General features: G+C 38.4%; 1 protein-coding gene across 1 annotated transcript; it reads left to right on the top strand.

Annotated features, from left to right (window-relative positions):
• The first annotated feature begins 21,513 nt into the window (after nt 1-21,513).
• Nucleotides 21,514-24,402, top strand: LOC104107893 (sugar transport protein 10-like). Its single transcript, XM_009616810.4, has 3 exons — nt 21,514-21,949; nt 22,436-23,388; nt 23,779-24,402. The coding sequence occupies exons 1-3, from the start codon at nt 21,817-21,819 to the stop codon at nt 24,217-24,219; spliced, it is 1,527 nt and encodes a 508-aa protein (XP_009615105.1). The 5' UTR covers nt 21,514-21,816; the 3' UTR covers nt 24,220-24,402.
• The last annotated feature ends 372 nt before the right edge of the window (nt 24,403-24,774 follow it).

Consider the following 24,774-nt stretch of genomic DNA (forward strand, 5'->3'; position numbering starts at 1 on the left):
AATATGGTAAAAAATTAGATGCTCACAACCCTTATGTGTCTTATTTGAAATTTATTGCTTCATGTTTTACCCTTATTATCGATTAAACTCTTATGTGCCTTTACTGGAGTTGTTTCCTCTTTTATTGACATGTTATCTTTTCCGTAATTGTTTATTCTTGATTGAAGTTATTATTATCTTTTCCGTAATAGCCTATCATTAGTTGAAGTTATTATTATCTTTTTCTATAATTTGCTCATCCTTAACTGAATTTTTTGTATCTCTTCCATAGTTGCTCAACCCTAAATGAAGTTTTGTTATCCTTTATTATTGTCGACTTATCCTTATATGGAATCATTGATTCATGTTATCCCTCTTACCGTTGAATTGTACTTTTGTGGAATCATCACTACACATTATCTCTTCCTTGTTGAGCTATTGCTATGTTGTACCATTATTTCATGTTGTGTCTTTCTTTGTGAGTTCGTTCTTCAGTTTTCTTTGTATTTTGAAGTTACTGAGTTAATTTACTTTCCGTATTCTCGTGTTATTATCGATGTTGCTATTGTATTCAGTGTTGTTGAGCTGAGGGCTATGTGTGGTTGTGATATTGAAACTGTTTTGAGAAAATGTTGCAGCATGTGAGCACATATTGTGAAAGTCATTTATTTGAGTTGTTATGTTTTTGGTATACGTGTTCTGTTGAGAGAATTATTATTGTGTTTGCACGAGGTTTCTGTTGAGAGAATTTTTATTGTATTTGTACGAGGTTTCTGTCGTGCGGTTGTTATTGTGTTTGCACGAGGTTTCTGCCGTGTGATTGTTATTGTGTTTGCACGAGGTTTCTGCCATGCAATTTGTATTGTGTTTGCACGAGGTTTATAGCGTGCGTTTGTTATTGTGTTTGCACGAGATTTCTGTCGTGCAGTTGTTATTGTGTTGCACGAGGTTTCTGCCATGTTGTTGGTGTTATTGATACGCATGCAGTGGTATAAGGTCTGGGTGTTAAAACACATGCGGTGAGATAAGGTGGGCTTGAAACGAGTGGCTAGTAGGGAAACTACTAGAATCCATGTGGTGTGATAAGATGGGATAAAACATGGGATGCTATTTCGGGAAAAATGATTGTCAAAACTAAATATAAAGGCTCCCGCGGTGATATAAGAAAAGTTGTGATTCATTTTACGATTTGAGACTACAAGGCGGTACCTCGGGAGGTCTCTTGTTGTCATTTTCCCTTTTCTGTGCACTTGTCTTTAATTGATTTTTTCCTTAGCATACTAGTAATTGTTTTCCTTCGTGTTGCACTATTTGCTCAGTTCTATGTAGTTAATCTCGTTGTGATGGTCGTTGCTTCAAACTTCATTACTGCTTTTATTACACTGTACATTTCGTGGTGATCATTTCTTATGTGTCATTCATTATCTCTTCTCTTATTTGTTGACCGGAATTATGGTAGAATACTTGTACAAGCATACACATAGTTAAATCACCCATATCGGTTTTAAAAGGTGAATACTGATGTCATTAACCATTATACGTACTCTTGTGTTCTTGCCTTCTGTGTGAGGATTGTTCTATTGGCACGTCAGTCGTCCGTGCAGTTATGATTTGTAATGTGGGAACAAGATGCCAAGTGATTAGGGTTCATGAATTGGGACCCGTGAGCTGTGATTATAAGGTTCGGTACCTCGTGGAAATGCTTGAACAGATCTGATGTGAAAGCGATTGTTCTTATTGAGTTGTTGTTGGTTTTCCCTTTATTTGGTTTCTCCGAACTTAGTCTGTGATCAGTTACTCTATAGCATTATTACCTAATTGCTTCCTGTTGAACATTGTTGTTACTAGTGTATCATTGCAAGTATTATTTTGTATTCCTTATCCTGCTTAGCTTTATATTAATATTGTTTCTCTGTTAGTTCATCTACACACTTGTTCAGGTTGTTTAGTCTAGTAGGTATCTTGACTGTCCCTCGTCACTACTCCACTGAGGTTAGTCTTGATACTTACTGGGTACGCTGTGGTGTACTCATACTATGCTTCTGTACATTTTGGTGCAAATCCATGTGCCATTGTTGTTGTTGATTATTAGCTGGCTGGTCGAGCTGTGGAGACTCAAGGTAAACCTGTCATCGCGTTCGCATGCCTCGGATTCACCTTCTGATATTTTCATTGTACTGTTTAATTCCATTCCGAACAGTTGCATTTAGGGATTTTCTAGCAAACTCAGTAGAGCTTATGACTTGTACTACTGGTTTTGGGAATTTTAACTTGTAAAAAAAATTTATCTCGTATTTTTCATTTGATGGTTGAATTTTTTTATTTATTTAGTAAGTGTTAGGCTTACCTAAACTTAGAGACTAGGTGCCCTCACGACATCCTACAGAAGGAAATTGGGGTCATGACACCAGGAAGGCTTGTTTCATGGCCTCAGTGAATCCCTTGCCTAGAACTTTATTTTTGTTTGGACTACGCTCATTTAACTTGTCCCTTTTCTCTTTCTCAGATCTTTCTTTTTTCCATTTAACTTTCCATATTGGACAGTCTTTGACCATGTGATCCAGCTTATTACACTTGTAGCATCCATCGTATGAGAATTTGTCAATATGCTTAGGTTTGCCATGGTTTTCTCTCTTGAGTCCATATCTGAAATCCTTCATGAATTTTTTGAACTTAGCAAATAGTGCAATATCCAGATCATCATCATCAGACTCATCTTCATATGTAGCCTTGAGAACCAGCGCCTTATCCCTTTTTGGTTCTTCCTTGCGTAGTTCCAGCTCTCTTATTTCATGCGTTTTTAGATTCCCAATCGACTAATCCAATGAGATTTTATCCAGCTCCTTTGCTTCCTGAATGGATGTGACTTTTATTTTCAATGACGCAGGAAGAATCCTCAAGGCTTTGCCAACCAGTTCTTCAGAAGTGAACACCTTTCTTAGCGACTTTAGTTCATTAGTTATGATAGTGAACGTGGTGATTATCTCCTGAACAGGCTCAAAGTCTTTCATAGAGAATGTTAATACCCAATTTTGCTCTCATATTTTATAAAATATTTCATATACTTTCAAAATATCATTTTGCATTATTACCCAACTTATAGGGGTCATATAAGTATTTTTTATAAATTTTAAAGCTTTAAAATTATTTTTTCTTGCATTTAAATTATTCAAATATTTATTAATTATCCCTTCAAATTATTTTGGGGTGATTTAATCATTTAAATTTATTATTTGTACCCACATGCATATTTTATAACATTTTATTTCATTTCATGTAATTATATTTGTATTTTTAGGTTATTTACACATTTTTGCAATAATAGCCTATATTTTATAATTAATTACATTTATCATTTTATTTAGGGTCAAAATAACTTTTTATACGTTTACAACCTTCAGCTATTATTTTAAAATACTTATTTGCTTAAATAATATTTTTTATACTTATTTAGCTATTTTATTAATTTACTTTTTTTAATTTTTAAAATTTGGCCCAATGTTGAGTCAAAATCGAACCAAAAGCTTGCCCAGATGCCCAAAATCCCTGGCCCAATTATTATCATTAGACCGTTGATCTTTTAAGATAACCCCCTTAAGATAACTCGGTCGGAACCCGTTTGAGCGACCCGCCCCGCTTTTTTAAAAATCCTGGCCGTTGATCTTTTAAGATCAACGACCCACGATCAACCCCTCATTTTTAATTAGCCAAACTCCAGAAACCCTAACCCATTATCTCCAAATAGCCGCCCCTAAACACTCTCAAACTCCCCCTCTCTCTGAAGAACCCTAGCCTCCTTCCCTTTCAATCCCTCTCTAAATCTGGTTGATAATGGGATTCACCCATTATTTGCTTACCATATCTACGTTCCTCCGCTACTGGTCACACGTTTGTGGTATTACTCAGGCACTTGGAAAGTACTATCTCTAGACCGGACTGGATCGACCTTAACCTTTGAGATTTGGACGATATTTCGTCTATATACATGAAAAGGGAGCTGATTTCTCACACCAGTTGGCTGATTTCAAATGTTGAACCCTAATTATGGTTTGAAATTCGATTTTTTTCCTTTGCCGGTTACTCTACTGATTGCATGTAATATTTTTCTTTTCCTTATTTATGTTTGCTTGATTTCTTTCCTTGTTTACTCGCCTGATTCAACACTATATATACCCCTCCTCCAAATTCCACTAAAACGGACCTTAATTACTGTTCCTCTCTCACTCTAAACTTATTATATACTGTTCTGAAACTTGGGCACTTGGCCGGTTGAAAGCCAAGGCCACCAAAATTCGATTAGTTGACCTTTTCTCAGTGCGAGCACTGCTCGGGGTTCATCTGAAATCCTTGGGAACTCTGACGCACTGAGTTTTTGGTTTTTGCTGCTCTCTTTGCTATCAACGTTTGAAGTATTATTGGAGTTATTCTTCTTGTTTACTTGTTTGCTAAATCGCAACTGGTAAGTGTCTTTGGCTATGTCAATTTCATTACTTCTCATTGTGTTCATGTTTTTCTGAGCTTTTGTGAATCAATATGCTATTGTGTTATCCTGTTATCTTGTGACTATGAGATTTTCCGGCATCTAAACTTGCTCAAATTATGACTCTAACTTATGCCCACTATATGTGCTCACCATGAAATATTCTCACTACTTAAACATGCCTAGCCTAGTGTATTTTTGTGTGTTACGAAAGTTTATTCCTGCTACTCTTCCTGAGTTTATCTCCCTACTTTGTTCTGCATCCTCGTAATCAATCAACTCATGTGTTCCAATGTACCTACTAGGACCAATTCCTAACTATGTTATCTTGCCAATTTTGAGCTTTAACGTATGTTCCTGTCATGAACCGAAATTCTCACTTTCGGACCGTGACGGCGCCTAACATTTCACTTGCAAGGCAAGCAAACGTTAGAATAATATTATCCATTTTTAAATTTTTTTTAAAATTTATTAAAAATAGAGAACAATTGCGGAAGTAACATCTGAAATATAGTGAATAATCCATAAAAATAACGGTGTCTAAATACCATCCTAGAATTAGTGTCATAAGTGCACGAGCTTCTAGAATTATACAAATAAAGGTCTGAAATAAAATAAAGCTGTCTGTAAATAAACACACGGCTAAAGTAAAATAGATGGGGACTTCAGAACTACGAACGCCGTGCAGTTATACCTCAAGTCTCCTCTGAGTAGCTGAAATCCGAGCAAGTCTATGGTACGCCGCTGGGACCAACTCCAAAATCTGCACAAGAAGTGCAGAGTGTAGTATCAGTATAACCGACCCCATGTACTGGTAAGTGCTGAGCCTAACCTCGACGAAGTAGTGTCGAGGCTAAGGCGGGTCACTTACATTACCTGTATGCAATATTAGTAACAAAAATAATAATAGAAATAAATCAGGTAATTCATTTATAATAATTGAAGCCAACTCAGCAGTCATAACAAATTGTCATTTTCATCAATTCTGTTGCAGCGTGCAACCCGCTCTCATAATATATTCACATTCAATTATGTTGCAGCATGCAACCCGCTCTCACAATATATTCACATTCAATTCTGTTGCAGCGTGCAACCCGCTCTCACAATATATTCATTTTTAATCAAGTCTGTTGCGGCATGCAACCCGATCCCCCAATATATATATATATGTTGACTTTTAAATAAGTCTGTTGTGGCGTGCAACACAATCATCCAATATGGACTTTTAATAAGTCTGTTGCGGTGTTCAACCCGATCCTCCAATATAAACTTTTAATAAGTCTGTTGCGGCGTACAACCCGATCCTCCAATATAGACTTTTAATAAGTCTGTTGCGGCGTGCAACCCGAACCTCCAATATATTCATTATAATCAATTCTGTTGCGGCGTGCAACCCGCTCCTCCAGTATATTCATTTACCAATTCTTATATAAGGAATTTTCCCAATAAATGCAACAATTAATATGAAATTATAAGACAACAAGCATACAATAATTATGATTTAATCATGAAACAGACAATGTCAAATAGCAAATTATTATAGAAATCAAGGAGAAAATAGGTAGTTTAATATTTAATATGCTAAATGTCAAATAACAATTAAGACACATAATTCAAGTAGCATGTAACAATTAATGCAGGAATTAAAGAATTAATATTTGGCAAAGAATATGAGAGAAACAACTATTATAATAATTAATTCATGATTTAAAATAATTTATGATTTTTCAAGTAATTATGCAAACAATTAATTTGACGACGTATAGACACTCGTCACCTCGCCTATACGTCGTTCACATGCATTTCACATAATAACTAATTTAAGGGTTCTATTCCCTTAAGTCAAGGTTAACCACGACACTTACCTCGATTTGCAAATTCCAATCAATTACTCGACCACAACTTTTCCATTTAAATTTGTCTCCAAAATCTTCAAATCTATTCACAAACAATTTGATATACTCAATACGAATCATAGGAATTAATTTCATATGAATTTATTAATTTTTCGGATAAAAATACGAAATTCATTTAAATATTTGACAATGGGACCCACATCTTAAATCCCATAAAAATATGCAAAATCCGAACACCCGTTCCGATACGAGTTCAACCATACAAAAATTGTCCAATTCCGATATCAAATGGACCTTCAAATCATAACTTTTCGTTTTTGGAAGATTTTATAAAAATTCCAATTTCTTCCATCTAAATCCGAAATAAATGATGAATATAGACTTAGATTTAGGAAATACAATCACTATATGATAAAGAACACTTACCCAATTCGAAATCGTGAAAAACTCCTTTGAAATCGCCCCTAAGCCTAGTTCTAATTGAGGGTTTGTGAAAAATGGGAAAAATCCCGTTTTGGTTTTGTTTTAAGTCACATGCGTCAGGCCTTCTTCGCGTTCGCAAAGGGCCTATCGCGTTCGCGATGAATAGCAGCCCGTAGCTTTCGCGTTCGCGAGTCCTCCTTCGCATTCGTGAAGGCTTTTTCCCCTGGCCTTCGCGTTCGCGTGCCAGTGCTCGCGTTCGCGTAGAAGGGCGACTGACCCCTCCCCCAGGCCTCTAAAGCTTCGCGTTCGCGTTGAGCTGGTCGCGTTCGCGAAGGGTAAAGTCCCCATAGCTTCGCGTTCGCGGCCCAATCTTCGCGTTCACGAAGAAGAAAAATTCAGCCAGCCCATTTGCTCTTCGCGTTCGCGTGAGTACATTCGCGAACGCGTTGAAGGAAATACCAGAAGCTTGAAGTTGCAGAAAAACTAGATTTTCTAAGTTCAAAATCATCCCGTATCCTATCCAAAACTCACCCGAGCCCTCGGGGCTCCAAACCAAACATGCACACAAGTCTTAAAACATCATACGAACTTGCTCCCGTGATCAAATTGCCAAAATAACACCTAGAACTACGAATCAGACACCAATTCAAAGGAAATTTTCAAGAAAATTTTAAATCTTATATTTTTACAACCGGACTTCCGAATCACGTGAAATCAACTTCGATTCTCACCATATTCGGAAGATAAGTCATAAATATTATAGTGGACCTACACCGGGCTCCGGAACCAAAATACGGACCCGAGGTCAATAAATCTAATATCATTAATTTTTTAAAAATCATTAAGCTTTCAAGCTTTTATGTTTTCATCAAAATTCCATATCTCGAGCTAGGTACCTCGGAATTCGATTCCGGGCATACGCTCAAGTCCCAAATCACGATACGGACCTACCAAAATTGTCAAAATACTGATCCGGGTCCGTTTGCTCAAAATATTGACTAAAGTCAACTCAGTTGAGTTTTTAAAGCTCTATTTCACATTTTAATCCATTTTTCACATAAAAACTTTTTGGAAAATTGTACGGACTGCGCACGCAAGTCAAGGAATGATAAATGGTTGTTTTCAAGGTCTTAGAACATAGCATTACTTATTAAATTTAAAGATGACATTTTAGGTCATCACATTCTCCACCTCTAAAACAAACGTTCGTCCTCGAACAGAGTTAGAAAAAGGTACCTGAGCTGGAGAAAAAGGTATGGATATTTACTCTGCATGTCCGACTCGGACTCCCAGGTAGATTCCTCTACCGGCTGACCTCTCCATTGCACTCGAACTGAAGGATAACTCTTAGACCTCAACTGTCGTACCTGCCAGACTAGAATAGCCACCGGCTCCTCCTCGTAAGTCAAATCTTTGTCCAATTGGACTGTGTTGAAATCTAACACATGGGACGGATCACCATGATATTTCCGGAGCATAGACACATGGAACACCGGATAAACCACTGATAAACTAGGTGGTAATGCAAGCCTGTAGGCTACTTCACCCACCTTTTCAAGAATTTCAAAGGGTCCGATATACCTAGGGCTCAACTTGCCCTTCTTTCCGAACCTCATTACACCTTTCATAGGTGAAACCCGGAGCAATATTATTTCTCCAACCATGAATGCAATATCACGAACTTTACGGTTGGCATAACACTTTTGCCTAGACTGAGCCGTGCGAAGTCGATCCTGAATAATCTTGACCTTATCCAAGGCATCCTGTACCAAATCGGTACCCAACAACCGAGCCTCTCCCAGTTCAAACCAACCAACTGGCGATCGGCATCGTCTTCCGTATAATGCCTCATATGGAGACATATGAATGCTCGACTGGTAGCTATTATTATAAGCAAACTCCGCAAGTGGCAAGAAATGATCCCAAGAAACTCCAAAGTCTATAACACAAGCGTGGAGCATATCTTCCAATATCTGAATAGTGCGCTCTGACTGCCCGTCTGTCTGTGGATGAAATATTGTACTCAACTCCATCCGTGTGCCTAACTCACAGTGTACAACCCTCCAAAAATGTGAGGTAAACTGCGTACCTCGATCTGAAATAATAGACACGGGCACACCGTGAAGGCAGACAATCTTACGAATGTAAATTTCAGCTAACCTCTCTGAAGAACAGGTAACTGCCACTGAAATGAAATGTTCTGACTTGGTCAACCTGTCCACAATGACCCAAACTGTGTCAAATTTTCTCTGAGTCCGTGGGATCCCAATAACAAAATCCATAGTGATACGCTCCCACTTCCATTCAGGAATTTCTAACTTCTGAAGCAAACCACCAGGTCTCTGATGCTCATACTTAACTTGCTGACAATTCAGGCACCGAGCTACATATGCAACTATATACTTTTTCATTCTCCTCCACCAATAATGTTGCCGCAAATCTTGATACATTTTGGCGGTACCTGGATGAATAGAATACCTGGAACTGTGTGCTTCTTCAAGAATTAATTCACGAAGCCCATCCACATTAGGCACACAAATATGACCCTGCATTCGCAGAACTCCATCTTCCCCCACAACAACCTGTTTGGCATCACCGTGCCGCACCGTGTCCTTAAGGACAAGTAAACGAGGATCATCATACTGCCTCTCTTTGATGCGCTCATATAAATAAGACCGAGCGACTGTGCAAGGTAGAACCCGAATGGGTTCTGAAACATCTAACCTCACGAAATGATTAGCCAAAGTCTGAACATCTGCAGCTAATGGCCTCTCACCAACCGGAATATACGCAAGATTGCCCATACTCACAGCCTTTCTACTCAAAGCATTGGCCACCACATTGGCCTTTCTAGGGTGATACAAAATGGTGATATCATAGTCTTTCAACAACTCCGACCATCTTCTCTGCCTCAAATTAAGATCCTTTTGTTTGAACAGATACTGAAGGCTACGATGATCAGTAAATACCTCACACGAGACACCGTAGAGGTAATGCCTCCAAATCTTCAGTGCATGAACAATGGCTGCCAATTCTAAGTCATGAACAGGATAATTCTTCTCGTGAACTTTCAACTGCCGCGACGCATATGCAATTACCTTGCCATCTTGCATTAATACTTCACCAAGCCCAATGTGAGATGCGTCACAATATACCGTATACGATCCTGAACCTGTGGGTAATACCAATACTGGTGCCGTAGTCAAAGCGGTCTTGAGCTTCTGAAAGCTCATCTCACACTCGTCTGACCATCCGAATGGGACACCTTTCTAGGTCAATCTGCTCAATGGGCTTGCTATAGATGAAAACCCTTCCACGAACTGACGAAAATAACCTGCTAAACCCAGGAAACTCCGGATCTCTGTAACTGAAGTAGGTCTAGGCCAATTCTGAACAGCCTCAATCTTCTTAGGATCCACCTTTATGCCTTTTGCCAATACAACATGCCCCAAAAAGGCAACTGAGTCTAACCAAAACTCACATTTTGAAAACTTGGCATATAACTGATTATTCTTCAAGGTGTGAAGCACACTTTGAAGATGCTACTCATGTTCCTCTCGACTGCTGGAGTAAATCAAGATATCATCAATGAATGCAACCACAAAATAATCCAAATAACGTTTGAACACCCGATTCATCAAATCCATAAATGCTGCTAGGGCATTTGTTAACCCAAATGACATCACTAGGAATTCGTAATGCCCATACTGAGTTCGAAAAGCTATTTTAGGGACATAAGATGCCCTAATCTTCAACTGATGGTAACCAGACCTCAAATCAATCTTTGAAAATACCTTGGCACCCTGAAGCTGATCAAATAAGTCATCAATTCTTGGTAGCGGATATTTGTTTTTGATAGTAGCTTTGTTCAACTGCCGTTAATCTATACGCATCCGCATATAGCCATCTTTCTTCTTTACAAATAATACTGGTGTACCCCAGGGCGAGGCACTAGGTCTAATGAATCCCTGATCAAGCAAGTCTTGTAACTGCTCTTTAAATTCTTTCAACTCTGGCGGGGCCATACGGTATGGTGGAATAGAAATGGGCTGAGTGCCTGGAGCCAAATCAATACAGAAGTCAATATCTCTGTCGGGTGGCATCCCCGACAAATCTGCAGGAAATACTTTTGGAAATTCACGAACAATTGGTACTGAGTCCATAGAAGGGACATGTGCACTGGGATCGCGAATATAATCCAAATAGGATAGACACCCTTTCTCTACCATACGCAGAGCTTTCATATAAGAAATAACCCTGCTGGCAGAATGACCAGGAGTTCCTTTCCATCCTAACCGAGGTAACCCCGGCATAGCTAGGGTCACTGTCTTGGCATGACAATCCAATATAGCATGATAAGGGGACAGCCAATCCATACCCAAGATGACATCAAAATCTACCATATCAAGAAGTAGAAGATCCATACTAGTCTCAAGATTACCAATAGTAACCACACACGAATGATAGACATGATCTACTACAACAGAGTTTCCCACCGGTGTAGATACACACACAGAAGCACTTAGAGAATCACAAGGCACAACCAAATATGAAGCAAAATAGGAGGACACATAGGAATAAATAGATCCTGGATCAAATAGAACTGAAGCATCTCTATGGCAAACTGGAATAATACCTGTGATCACAACATCAGATGACTCGGCCTCAGGCCTAGCTGGAAAAGCATAAAATCGGGGCTGGGCCCCACCACTCTGAACTGCGTCCTTGGGACGGCCTCTCACTGGCTGGCCTCCACCTCTAATGGTCTGACCTCTATCTCTAACGATCTGACCTCCACCTCTAATGGCCTGACCTCCACCTCTAATAGCCTGACCTCCACCTCTAGCTGCCTGACCCCTACCTCTAGCTGGTTGAGTAGGCGGTGAAGCAACTGGTGCCGGTATGATGGCACGAGAATCTTGCCGAGATCTGTTACTCTCCAATCTAGGGCAATACCTCCTGATGTGACCAATGTTTCCACACTCATAACACCCATCCTTATGTCATGGCTGCTGAAGCTGAAGTTGACCCAAATAGGCCGGATAACCGCTATAGTAACTCTGGAGTGGTGATGCACTGATAGGAGCTGAATGTGCACTGAATAATGGCTGCCCAGAGTAAGGCATAATAGGACCGTGACTCCCTAAAGCACAGGGAGATACATGAAGTGCTGAATGAAACGGTTTGGGAGGATGTCCCCTACCAAAATTACCTTTGCCACTAGACGAGGCACCACTGAAACCACCGAACCGATGAGGCCTCTTATCGGACCTCTGCCTTATCTCCTTTGCAAGAACCATCTCGATCCTCCTTGCGACATTAGCAGCCGCCTGAAAAGAAATCTCATTTCCGGTCTCCTTGGCCATCTAAAGTCTGATAGGGTGAGTGAGTCCCTCAATAAACATCCTCACCCTCTCTCCCTCCATAGGTAGTAAAAGGAGAGCATGACGGGCCAAATCCACAAAACGGGACTCATACTGAGTAATAGTTATACTGCCCTATTGTAGACGTTCAAATTGCTTGCGGAATTTCTCTCTCAGTGTGATTGCGAGGAACTTCTCTAGAAATAGCTGAGAGAACTGATCCCAGGTAAGTGAAGGCGATCCGACAGGTCGGTTCAATGTATAATCTCTCCACCACCTTTTGGCGGAACCCGTCATATGAAATACAGCAAAATCAACCCCATTAGTCTCAACTATACCCATGTTCCGCATCACCTCATGGCAGCGTTCAAGATAATCCTGTGGGTCCTCAGAAGGTGTACCACTGAAGTGAACTGTAAAGAGCTTGGTGAACTTATCCAGTCTCAATAAGGCCTCAAAAGACATGGCGGACCTATCACCGATCTGTGCCGCAATAATTGGCTGAACTACCCCAACTTGCGGGGCTGCTGGAGCCTGATTCTGGGGAGCCATCTGCTTCGGAGCAGGAGTAGTGGGAGTTTGTGCTCCTCCCCCAGCCTGTGAGATGGATGGTGCCACTAGAAATGTACCATTCTGGGCCACATCCTCCATAAGACTCACCAATCGGACTAGAGCGTCCTAAAGCACTGGAGTGGCTATGTATCCTTCCGGGACCTGAACTGGTCCAACTGGTACATTCTGAACTGGGACCTCCTCCTGAAGGTCTACCTGAGTGTCTACAACAGGTGCAGCTGCTCGAGCTCTGGACTGAGCTCTACCTCGGCTACTGCCTCGGCCTCTAGCAAGACTTCGGCCTCGACCTCTACCCCTGGCCATAGTTGCCATCGGGGGTTCTGGTCCCTGTCCATCGGTAGAGGTATTACGTGTTCTCACCATCTGCGAGAGAATAAGAATAGAATGGTTCAATCATCGATGATAGAATAAAATTGCACGACAGAATAAGAAAGAAGTGATATTGCTCCTAAACTTCATAGCCTCTGAGAGATAAGTACAGACGTCTTCGTACCGATCCTTCAGGCTCTACTAAGCTTGCTCGTGACTCGTGAGACCTATGTAACCTAGGGCTCTGATACCAACTATCACGACCCGAAATTCCCACCTTCGGACCGTGATGACGCCTAACATTTTACTTGCTAGGCAAGCCAACGTTAGAATAATATTATCCATTTTTAAAACAATTTTTAAATTTATTAATAACAGAGAATAATTGCAGAAGTAACGTCTGAAATATAGTGAATAATTCATAAAAATAATAGTGTCTAAATACCATCCCAGAATTGGTGTCACAAGTGCAGGAGATTCTAGAATTATATAAATAAAGGTCTGAAATAAAATAAAGATGTTTGGAAATAAACACACAGCTAAAGTAAAATAGACGTGGACTTCAGAACTGCGAACGCCGTGCAGTTACACCTCAAGTCTCCTCTGAGTAGCTGAAATCCGAGCAAGTCTATGGTAAGCCGCTGAGACCAACTCCAAAATCTGCACAAGAAGTGCAGAGTGTAGTATTAGTACAACCGACCCCATGTACTGGTAAGTGCTGAGCCTAACCTCGACGAAGTAGTGACAAGGCTAAGGCGGGTCACTTACATTACCTGTACGCAATATTAGTAACAAAAACAATAATAGAAATAAATAAGGTAATTCATTTATAATAATTGAAGCCAGCTCAACAGTCATAACCAATTGTCATTTCCATCAATTCTGTTGCAGCGTGCAACCTGCTCTCACAATGTATTTACATTCAATTCTGTTGCAGCGTGCAACCCGCTCTCACAATATATTCACATTCAATTCTGTTGTAGCGTGCAACCCGCTCTCACAATATATTTATTTTTAATCAAGTCTGTTGCGGCGTGCAACCCGATCCCCAATATATATATGTATGTCGACTTTTAAATAAGGTTGTTGCGGCGTGCAACCCAATCCTCCAATATGGACTTTTAATAAGTCTGTTGCGGTGTGCAACCCGATCCTCCAACATAGACTTTTAATAAGTCTGTTGCGGCGTGCAACCCGATCCTCCAATATAGACTTTTAATAAGTCTGTTACGGCGTGCAACCCGATCCTCCAATATTAGTTTTAATAAGTCTGTTGCGGTGTGCAACCCGATCCTCCAATATATTCATTATAATCAATTCTGTTGCGGCGTGCAACCCGCTCCTCCAGTATATTCATTTACCAATTCTTATATAAGGAATTTCCCCAATACATGCAACAATTAATATGAAATTATAAGACAACAAGCATACAATAATTATGATTTAATCATGAAACAGACAATGTCAAATAGCAAATTATTATAGAAATCAAGGAAAAAATAGGTAGTTTAATATTTAATATGCTAAATGCCAAATAACAATTAAGACACATAATTCAAGTAGCATGTAATAATTAATGCAGGAATTCAAGAATTAATATTTGGCAAAGAATAGGAGAGAAATAATTATTATAATAATTAATTCATGATTTAAAATAATTTATGATTTTTCAAGTAATTATGTAAACAATTAATTTGACGACGTATAGACACTCGTCACCTCGCCTATACGTCATTCACATGCATTTCATATAATAAATAATTTAAAGATTCTATTCCCTCAAGTCAAGGTTAACCACAACACTTACCTCGCTTTGCAAATTCCAATCAATTACTCGACCACAACTTTTCCTTTTAAATTTATCTCCAAAAGCTTTAAATCTATTCACAAACAATTTGATATACTCAATACGAATCATAGGAATTAATTCCATATGAATTTACTAATTTTTCGGATAAAAATCCAAAATTTATTTAAATATTCGATAGTGGGACCCATGTCTCAAATCCCGAAAAAACTCACGAAATCCGAACACCCATTCCGATACGAGTTCAACCATACAAAAATTGTCCAATTCCGATATCAAATGGACCTTCAAATCTTAATTTTTCGTTTTTGGAAGATTTTATAAAAATTCTAATTTCTTCCATCTAAATCCGAAATAAATGATGAATATAGACTTAGATTTATGAAATACAATCATTATATAATAAAGAACACTTACCCAGTTCGAAATCGTGAAAAACTCTTTTGAAATCGCCCCTAAGCCGAGTTCTAATTGAGGGTTTGTGAAAAATGGGAAAAATTCCGTTTTGGTTTTGTTTTAGGTCACAGGCGTCAGGCCTTCTTCGTGTTGGCGAAGGGCCTGTCGCGTTCGCGATGAATAGCAGCCCTTAGCTTTCATGTTCACGAGTCCTCCTTTGTGTTCACGAAGGCTTTTTTCCCTGGCCTTCGCGTTCGCGTGCCAGTGCTCGCGTTCGCGTAGAAGGGCAACTGACCCCACCCCCAGGCCTCTAAAGCTTCGCCTTCGCGTTGATCTGGTCGCGTTCGCGAAGGGTAAAGTCCCCATAGCTCCGCGTTCGCGGCCCAATATTCACGTTCGCGAATAAGGAAAATTCAGCCAGCCCATTTAATCTTCGCATTCGCGTGAGTATATTCGCGAACGCGATGAAGGAAATACTAGAAGCCTGAAGTTGCAGAAAAACCAGATTTTCTAAGTTCAAAATCATCCCGTACCATATCCAAAACTCACCCGAGCCCTTGGGGATCCAAACCAAACATGCACACAAGTCTTAAAATATTATACAAACTTGCTCGCGTGATCAAATCGCCAAAATAATACCTAGAACTACGAATCGGACACCAATTCAAAGGAAATCTTCAAGAAAACTTTAAATCTTATATTTTTACGGCCGGACGTCCGAATCACGTCAAATCAACTCCGATTCTCATAAAATTTGGCAGACAAGTCATAAATATTATAGTGGACCTACACCGGGCTCCAGGACCAAAATACGGACCCGAGGTCAATAAATCCATCAGTAATTTCTTAAAAATTATTAAGCTTTCAAGCTTTTAATTTTTTATCAAAATTCCATATCTCAAGCTAGGGACGTCGGAATTTGATTTCGGGTATATGCCCAAGTCCCAAATCACGATACGGACCTACCAAAATTATCAAAACACTGATCCAGGTCTGTTTGCTCAAAATGTTGACTAAAGTCAAGTTAGTTGAATTTTTAAAGCTCTATTTCACATTTTAATCTATTTTTCACATAAAAACTTTTTGGAAAATTGTATGGACTATGCACGCAAGTCGAGGAATAATAAATAGTGCTTTTTGAGGTCTTAAAATACATCATTACTTATTAAATTTAAAGATGACATTTTAGGTCATCACATTCATGCCTAGTTCAATCCTTGTTGCTTAATACTACCTATAGCTTCTAAGGTAAAGATGCAATATCTAGCCTTTATGTGACAATCTAGTACTTAATGTGTCCTTGCCTACTATGAATTCTGGCTCTCCTAAACCTGTTTAGTCTACTATGTTATGCTGATATTTGTTGTTAATCCTGAGTTTGCCTCTCTGCCATGTTCTGTATTGTTATGTCAACCAAACTCATGCCTAGGAACTATTCTAAGGCATTCATTCCTAACTTACTACCCTTCTAGGATTCTGCAAACCATTAGAACTTGTGCTCATGAAATTTGTGATTATGTTGATTTGATCAGTTCTGTATTCTTCAGCACTAGTTAAGACCTTAGGAGTAAACCTCATAACTAGCCTACTTTCCTACATATGACCAACTAGCACTAGATTTGATGTTTGCTTCTTTTACTGCTAAAAAAATTGATATGTCTCTTGTATTGTGACTAATGTTCAGCATGCTGAAATTTTTCCTATTGAGTAATTGCTTGATCATGAACCTGACTCCATGTTAAACTTACCATCTTAAGGCTGTGCTCTGCTTATTCTCCTAGCTTTTATGATTAGATCCCTATTTTAAAAGTGCTTTGGGATAGTTCTAGCTATGCTTTATTTGAAACTTCCTTTGAAATAATTTGCTATCCCATGATGGTCAATCCTGTCCCCTTAGCTTCTTAAAAATACAAGCATGAACCTGCCTATGTGCGCCCTTGTCAACATGTTCAATGATTCTGTCTCTATGTCTTAGTGAGAACTGCTGTTAGTAGGCATCAAAGCTGTTTGATTAATTCCTATGTGTAGTTTGTTAACTTGTATGGTTAAGTTTGTCCATCTGCAATTTGCTGGGTAAGTAAGTCTTCCATTTGGGCCTGATGTTGGTCCATGTATGAATTGGACCTTGTAACTCACACACTCTAACGCCTTGGGTGAGCTTGGGACGTAAGTCTGCTGTTTATGTGAAGGATAAGTCTGCTAAAGGCCTAGATATGTCACTGGGATCTTTTCCTTAGGTCTGCTACTGTTTATTGGGCATGTATCTATTTCAGTTTGTAACTTAGGTATATTTGAGCATGTATTCTTTCATTTCGGCTTGTAATAATTTGTAACAATAACAGTTTGGGGATTAGTGAAAACTGGGGGGGAGGGGGAGGGGAGACAGGGGCATTCTATTCTTCACATAAAATGGTAAAAAATATGTCTATAGGCACTTAACTTATTTACTTGCCATTTATCTGTGCTATGTGTTTGCCTATTCACTTTAGAAGCATGACGTAGGGCTAATGTAATAACTTGACTTTCAAATGTTAGAAATCATGTCTATAGGAATTAAGATAAGATTTGTTGATTGTTACACTTAAATGCCATGTCCATAGGACCTCAATGTGGTTAATCAAAATTGTCGTTGTTGCTATTCCTGTCATACCGCCTGCCTAGACAACATGCATATAGGGGTAAATGGAATGAGTAGTGTTCCTAGCTATTTGTGGCCCAAATGCCAACTGTTTAGAGAGTATGCCTATAGGATGTTATTACTTACCTAGAAAACATGTCAATGGGACTAAAAGTGAGTAATTTTGCGCTTTTAATAGCTTCACTGTCTAGACGCAAATCGTGTAGAGATCATGTATTTAGGATGCTGTCACTCACCTAGAGATCATGTCTATAAGATCTTTAACAGAATTATGTATTAAAATCAAGCGCTTTGTCAAACAGTCTGCCCAGAGACATTGCCTATAGAACTTTATGTCAACCATTGAATCGTTCAATCACATAGAAATCATGTGTATAGGTCTTGCATAATTCAATATACTCTGACTTCAAACCCGCCCATCTCCAGCCGCCTGCCTAATAATTTGAATTTTGTTGGCATAAATTTATAATTGCCTGCGTGCATCTATGCCTATATGAGGAGGCCAACTTTAGCCCTTAAGTGTTGATTATGTGTAGTCCTAGTTGTTTTGATTTTGCTCCTAGTTTTATCATTTTGAGCAGCCTAAGAAAGTCTAGAACTACCAAAATATTAGGTCCAAAGCATCCTGGACCATAGGCATGGAACGGGTAGAGCATGCATAGGACCTGTTTTAGAATTAAATTAGAACGCTCTTAGGTAAACAACTTCAAGATAGTAATTGGGTAGCAGGAGATGATAGTCTGTACCTCCTGAATAATATGAGCAACCCTTACACTTGAGTGAATTGCAAAGTATTATTTATATTGTATGGGGTGATCCTTTAGGATAAAAACTTAGGACCCCCCATAGTTTCTATTTATACACCTATTTGTACAAAGTTAGATCAAACTAGGACATATCTTGTAACCCTCAAAGGTAATATCAATTATTTATGTGTAACCCACTTCTTTCTCTTTAATATTTGTTATAATCGGATGTTTGGATTCCTTGTTACAAATTACATGATCACATAGGATAACCGTTATTCAATAATCCCTACATAGCATAAAATTCGATCGGGACCCACAATTATGGACCTCGAATAGTGCCTAACCCCTTTTCTTTGAGGTAATTTGAGCCCTTACCGGATCTTTGATGACACAGACTAGTTAAATCAGAATTATTTACAAATAGGTGCCCTAACGCTCCTCAAAATCGTTAGGTGACGACTCTTCTCTTTTAAATACTCTTAAAAGAGTTGTCACATGTCGAAACCCGCTTTCACGAGAAAACGGAGTGCGACTGAGAAGAGTTCATAGTTTCTCATTAGCAACTTAATTCTTGATCTATTTACCTGATTTGTCCCTTCATGAGCAGGTTGAAGGGCATCCTAAATTTTCTTCGTATTTGAGCAGGCAGATATCTTGTTGTATTTATCAGGTCTAAGTCCGCAAATGAGAATTTTCTTAGCCTTGGCATTTATTTCTATCATTCTGAAATCAGTTGCCACAGATTCTGAGGGACCCTTGGGAATAGTCTCATTTTGTCCATTTTGCTTGGTGGGAGTCAATGGTCTTGATTTACTATAGTCGAGAGTTCATAGTTCTCAACCATTAGGAAGTCCTCCATTCTTGCCTTTCACCAAAGATAATATTTTCCATTAAACAGAGGTGGTCTAGTAGTTGACTGTTCTTCATTAATTTCGGGTGGAGTACTTATCTCTTCCAAGATCTCTCGAGGTGTTAACCATATTTAAGAGAACCCGCTATGATACCAATTGTTAATTTGAGTGCCCTCCTAAATTACTAAAACTTTAGTTCTTTACCCTACTACTTGTGCTTAAACAAAATCAAGAGAAAAGTAAAGAACAATAATTTAACGTGAAAAATCGCCCGGCTCAAAGGTGCAAAAATCACAACCTACCACGTACGATTTAACTTCAACTTCACAGAATAAATGAGCCAAATGTGCAGATTACAACACCTAATACACCTCCACACTTCAACTACTTATACTTATTATATGAAAACTACAAGTTACTCTAACTTGTAAACTTATACAATAATCCAACCAACATTATTTGAATGAAAACGTGAATACAACTCAATTCCCTAATACACATGAACTAGACTGACTCAAGTAGAAAATAAACTGACTCTACAAACAATCTTTGTCAGCAACTTCAAGTGTATTGTAAATTGAAAATGATATGTTTCTTGTGCTCAGTCGATGTGTAAGACGATAGTTCTGAACAGTCCTAGGGCATAGTATTTAAGTCGTCACAACTCTGAGATCTTTTGGAGTCCTAGGCACGGTCAAACTCCAATCCATTTACAAGTCGTGGGATCATAAGGGCTCCTCATGCTTCGTGACTCCTATCCGCAGATATCTATAGACAACATCCCTTATCGCATCAAGAATAACTTCCATAAATATCGGATTACAATAACTTTTGCAGATCAGAAAAGGTTACTGCTTTGTAAGGAACCTTCATCACTCACCGTGAGAACCTGATTCTTAGCACATGTTCATTGCACACACTTGCTAATCATCAAAATACATAACACAATAATTTTAGTGCTTCCGAATGTTAAGAGCCATGGTAAATATAGAAGTAGTGCTTAAAACTTGTGGGAAACTAGTCACAAAGAGTTCCTTGGAGAAACAAGGGGAACTACGAATTTTTTTGGGGAAACAAAAAACTAGGAATTTTGCGACAGACTCTCAATATATACAAATACAATTCTAAAAGGAGAATAATATATAAAATTTAAAACATTAAATGAACAATGAAATAATGTAATTTTCTTGGGCGGAACCTCGATTTAGGTTTTCTAGTATGTAGATGTACGTACAGTGTCTAATTTGAAGAGAATAACGTGAAGGCTTTAAGAAAATTGAAGTATGGCAACGAAAATAAAAGAAACTCCTAACTGATTTTAAAAAAAAGGATGAAAAAAGAGTGGGCATAGCAATTGACTTGGTTTCTAAAAAGCTTGCAATCGCTCATACAAGAAAAGCCATTTTTTTTGTTGGGGGGGGGGGGGGGGGGAGGGGATGTTAATTGATTCATTTAATAAGATTGGATTTATAAAACACAAGGGATCAAATCTTGCACCAAATTAAGCTAGGGAGAGTACTTTGTGAGTGTTCTTTGCAATTACTCCACTTTGTATAATTACCACAAAATTATTAATGACATGCTATATATATACAAATGAAGTTTATGTTAGAATATTCGTGTACAAACTGGTGGACAAATATCTTCTTAAATGATCCAAAGTTAGTTGGATATCAGACTGCCTCTTAACACATCTAAGAGAGTTAATAAAGGAAAGAGGTGAGCAAAGAGCAAAAATTGAAGGTAATTAACAACCAATTCTTACAAATGACATTCAAAAATTCATATCCATAATTCTATCCGTCAAACAAGGGCTAACATTATTACTAATTACTCCTCATGCTTACTTTGTCATTCTAAGCCTCATGCTTGCATGGTAATGACCATATTTTAGCTACAATTACTGGTTTCAGTTGAGTTTAGTTAGTAAATAATATTATCCACAAGCATTTTGCATGGATTAAATTTCACGTAAGACTTGTGTTCAAGTTTTCCATCCTCAAATTTCCTAAGACTTTGCCACTCTTTGAGGAGAACTCATGACCTCAACCTCTTATAAAAAGCAGATAACCTTTTGTTTGGAAAAGACAAGCAAGAGAGCAAAGAGAGAGGGCAGGCAACAAAGATTGCCGTGCTCATGTAAACAAGGGAAAAATATAAAAAAAAACAAAGAAAAAAATTTATCAAAGGTCGATCTCAACAAGAAAAACAAAATCAAGAAAAAAAAACATAGATCAAAGGCCTTTGTTTTCAAATATCCCTTGAAATCTTGTGTATCCACTATCCAATAGGAAAACTCATAAAAGAATTTGTAAATAATATACATTCTATTCTATCGTAAAAATAAAAAGGTAGAGATTTTAATTTGATATCAAACGTTAATTCATAAAAGATGGCAGGAGGATTTGCAGGAGGTGGATCTGGAGGAGGTGACTATGAAGGAAAAGTCACATCTTTTGTTATCATGACCTGTTTGGTTGCTGCCACTGGTGGCCTCCTCTTTGGTTATGATATTGGTATCTCAGGTATATATTCTTAATTACCTTTCTTTCGAATTTGGTATGACGAAATTAATTTTTTTTTTAAATATATTTTGAGAAATGATCTATTTCTCCAAAAATGCTTTTCATTATTTAGCAGGCATTTGGATATTAAAAAACTGTAATTTTTGAAGTTAAAGTTAAAATATAGTATTTGGATTTTGAAATTATGCTTAGACATGCATTTCACTTGAAAAAATATTGCAGTAGTTCTGCGAGTGCGTGTGGGAAACAACTCTTGTGAAGTGTTTGAAAAAAGTGGTCTTTTGAGAAACTCGTTTTCGAAAAATCTCCAAAAACTTATAAAATTACATGGACAAACATGTTTTTGAAAAAAACAAATTCCAAAGAAAATTATTCCATGACAACCGAAAATGACTTATTTTCTTGGAAGCATCTTTAAGGAAAATATTCTTTCCAAATACACCCTTCAATCTATATATTTTGCTTGATGATTTGGTCCAATTGCAGGAGGAGTGACATCTATGGATGAATTCCTTCTCAAATTTTTCCCAAATGTATATCACAAGGAGAAGGCCTTGAAAGCAGGAGGCAACCAATACTGCAAATTTGATGACCATTTACTGCAACTCTTCACTTCATCCCTTTATTTAGCAGCACTAGTTGCTTCATTTGCCGCTTCAATAACAACCAAAGCCTTTGGCCGAAAGATCTCCATGCTTATCGGAGGTCTAATTTTCCTCGTCGGCGCTGTCCTGAATGGTGCGGCCATGAACTTGGCCGCACTCATTATCGGTCGATTGTTGCTCGGTATTGGTATTGGTTATGCCAATCAAGCAGTCCCTGTTTACCTCTCAGAAATGGCACCACCTAAACTTAGAGGAGCACTCAATGTTTGTTTCCAAATGGCTGTCACACTTGGTATTCTCGTTGCAAATTTGGTCAATTATGGTACCGCTAAAATGGCGAAAAATGGATGGAGAGTTTCACTCGTTCTAGCCGCTGTCCCTGCAATTATAATGACTGTAGGAGCTGTGTTCTTACCTGATACACCAAATTCTTTAATCGACAGAGGCCAGAAAGAGAAAGCTAAAGCTATGTTACAAAAAATACGTGGTACTAATAACGTGGACAATGAATTTGAGGACCTAATAATAGCCAGTGACATGTCTAAACAAGTCCAAAATCCATGGGGAAACATCATGAAACCTAGGTACAGACCACAATTGACAGTTGCTGTTCTCATTCCTTTCTTCCAACAACTCACCGGTATCAATGTCATCATGTTCTACGCCCCTGTATTATTCAAGACTCTGGGATTTGGTGACGGCGCTTCTTTAATGACTGCTGTTATTACTGGACTTGTCAATGTCGTTGCCACCCTTGTCTCCATATTCACTGTTGATAAATACGGCAGAAGATGTTTGTTCCTCTTTGGTGGTTCCCTGATGCTTGTCTGCCAGGTAAAATAATACTATCCTTTAATTATATAGAATAGTACTGTAAATATTACAGCTCACATCTTTGTGATTGAACCCATTGGCTAGGGGCGTCTAGTAATTTGTTCATTAGTCCAATTCTTTAAATTGTGGCACCTCTTATGAAATATCATGTGTACGCCACTGCCATTGACGAAAACCAGGAATTCTAACCAAGTTATTAAAAAAACATGTAAAGATGTGTCACTTGGGATCACACTTACTATTTGAAGCAATTTTTAAGGGGAATCAAGAATTTATAGTATATATACAAGAAATATATATAATTGTTGTGACGCATAATCAACGTGTTCAACTATACCCAGCATTTTCGACACAGAGAGACTAACAGAAATCAAACTTGTCTTGTTACAGATTGCTATTGGTGCCATCATAGCCAGTGTGTTTGGGCAGGATGGCCTGGGAACGTTCAGCCCGGCACTAGGGAACGTAACAGTGGGCTTAATCTGCATATACGTAGCAGCATTTGCATGGTCGTGGGGGCCATTAGGTTGGTTGGTGCCTAGTGAGGTTTTGCCTATGGAAATCCGATCAGCAGGGCAATCGATCACAGTCTCAGTTAACATGTTCTTCACCTTCGTAATCGGCCAACTATTCCTCACCATGCTTTGCGAGATGAAGTTTGGTCTCTTCTTCTTCTTTGCTGCATTTGTGGTAGCCATGACCCTCTTCATCTTCTTCTTCTTGCCTGAGACTAAAGGGATCCCTATTGAAGAAGTGAATAGAATCTGGAAAAGTAACTGGTTCTGGAAAAGATATATGCCAGATGATGATCACCCTAATACTAATGTTTAAGACGACGGCAAGGGAATGAAAAGGAGGATTGTAAATACTTTGGGCACTCGCGGATGCTATTATTATAACTTTTTTTTGGTTTCCGATGTTAATAACCACTCTCTTTTTGCTTGCATATGCTATTAACGTATGTTCTTATGTTACCAACATTATTATTAATAAGATCAATTTCTTTTCCATGTATTCTCTTTGTTCACATTTAACATTTTCGCACTTATTTTCTTGATGTGTGACAATGATATGAGAAAAATGAATGGTATGTCAAAAAAAGCTCACGATGAATCACAAAGTATCAAGCTATGAAATTTCAGAAATCAAAGCTTCTTTATACATTTCATTTTTATAGTTTTGGTTTGAGTTCCTTAAACCAATCCCTTGCCAATAAGGCATATCCACCGATCCTTTTTCCCTATCCCTGTCCCAACCTCTACAAGGAAAAACTTCCAAAGGGGCACATTAATTAAAGGAATCCCTTGACTAACATTATATTGTACAATGACATATATGTATTGGTAAAAATAAATATTACACGTGGAATTAAATATGTGGCTGATA

The sequence above is a fragment of the Nicotiana tomentosiformis genome, chromosome 11 (genome assembly GCF_000390325.3).
Source record: "Nicotiana tomentosiformis chromosome 11, ASM39032v3, whole genome shotgun sequence".
Classification (NCBI taxonomy): Eukaryota; Viridiplantae; Streptophyta; class Magnoliopsida; order Solanales; family Solanaceae; genus Nicotiana; species Nicotiana tomentosiformis.

Coding starts and splice junctions, on each gene's coding strand:
- LOC104107893 (XM_009616810.4), top strand. CDS start 21,817: ATGGCAGGAGGATTTGCAGGAGGTGGATCTGGAGGAGGTGACTATGAA. Junction 21,950..22,435: donor TTATGATATTGGTATCTCAG/GTATATATTCTT, acceptor GTCCAATTGCAG/GAGGAGTGACATCTATGGAT. Junction 23,389..23,778: donor CCCTGATGCTTGTCTGCCAG/GTAAAATAATAC, acceptor GTCTTGTTACAG/ATTGCTATTGGTGCCATCAT.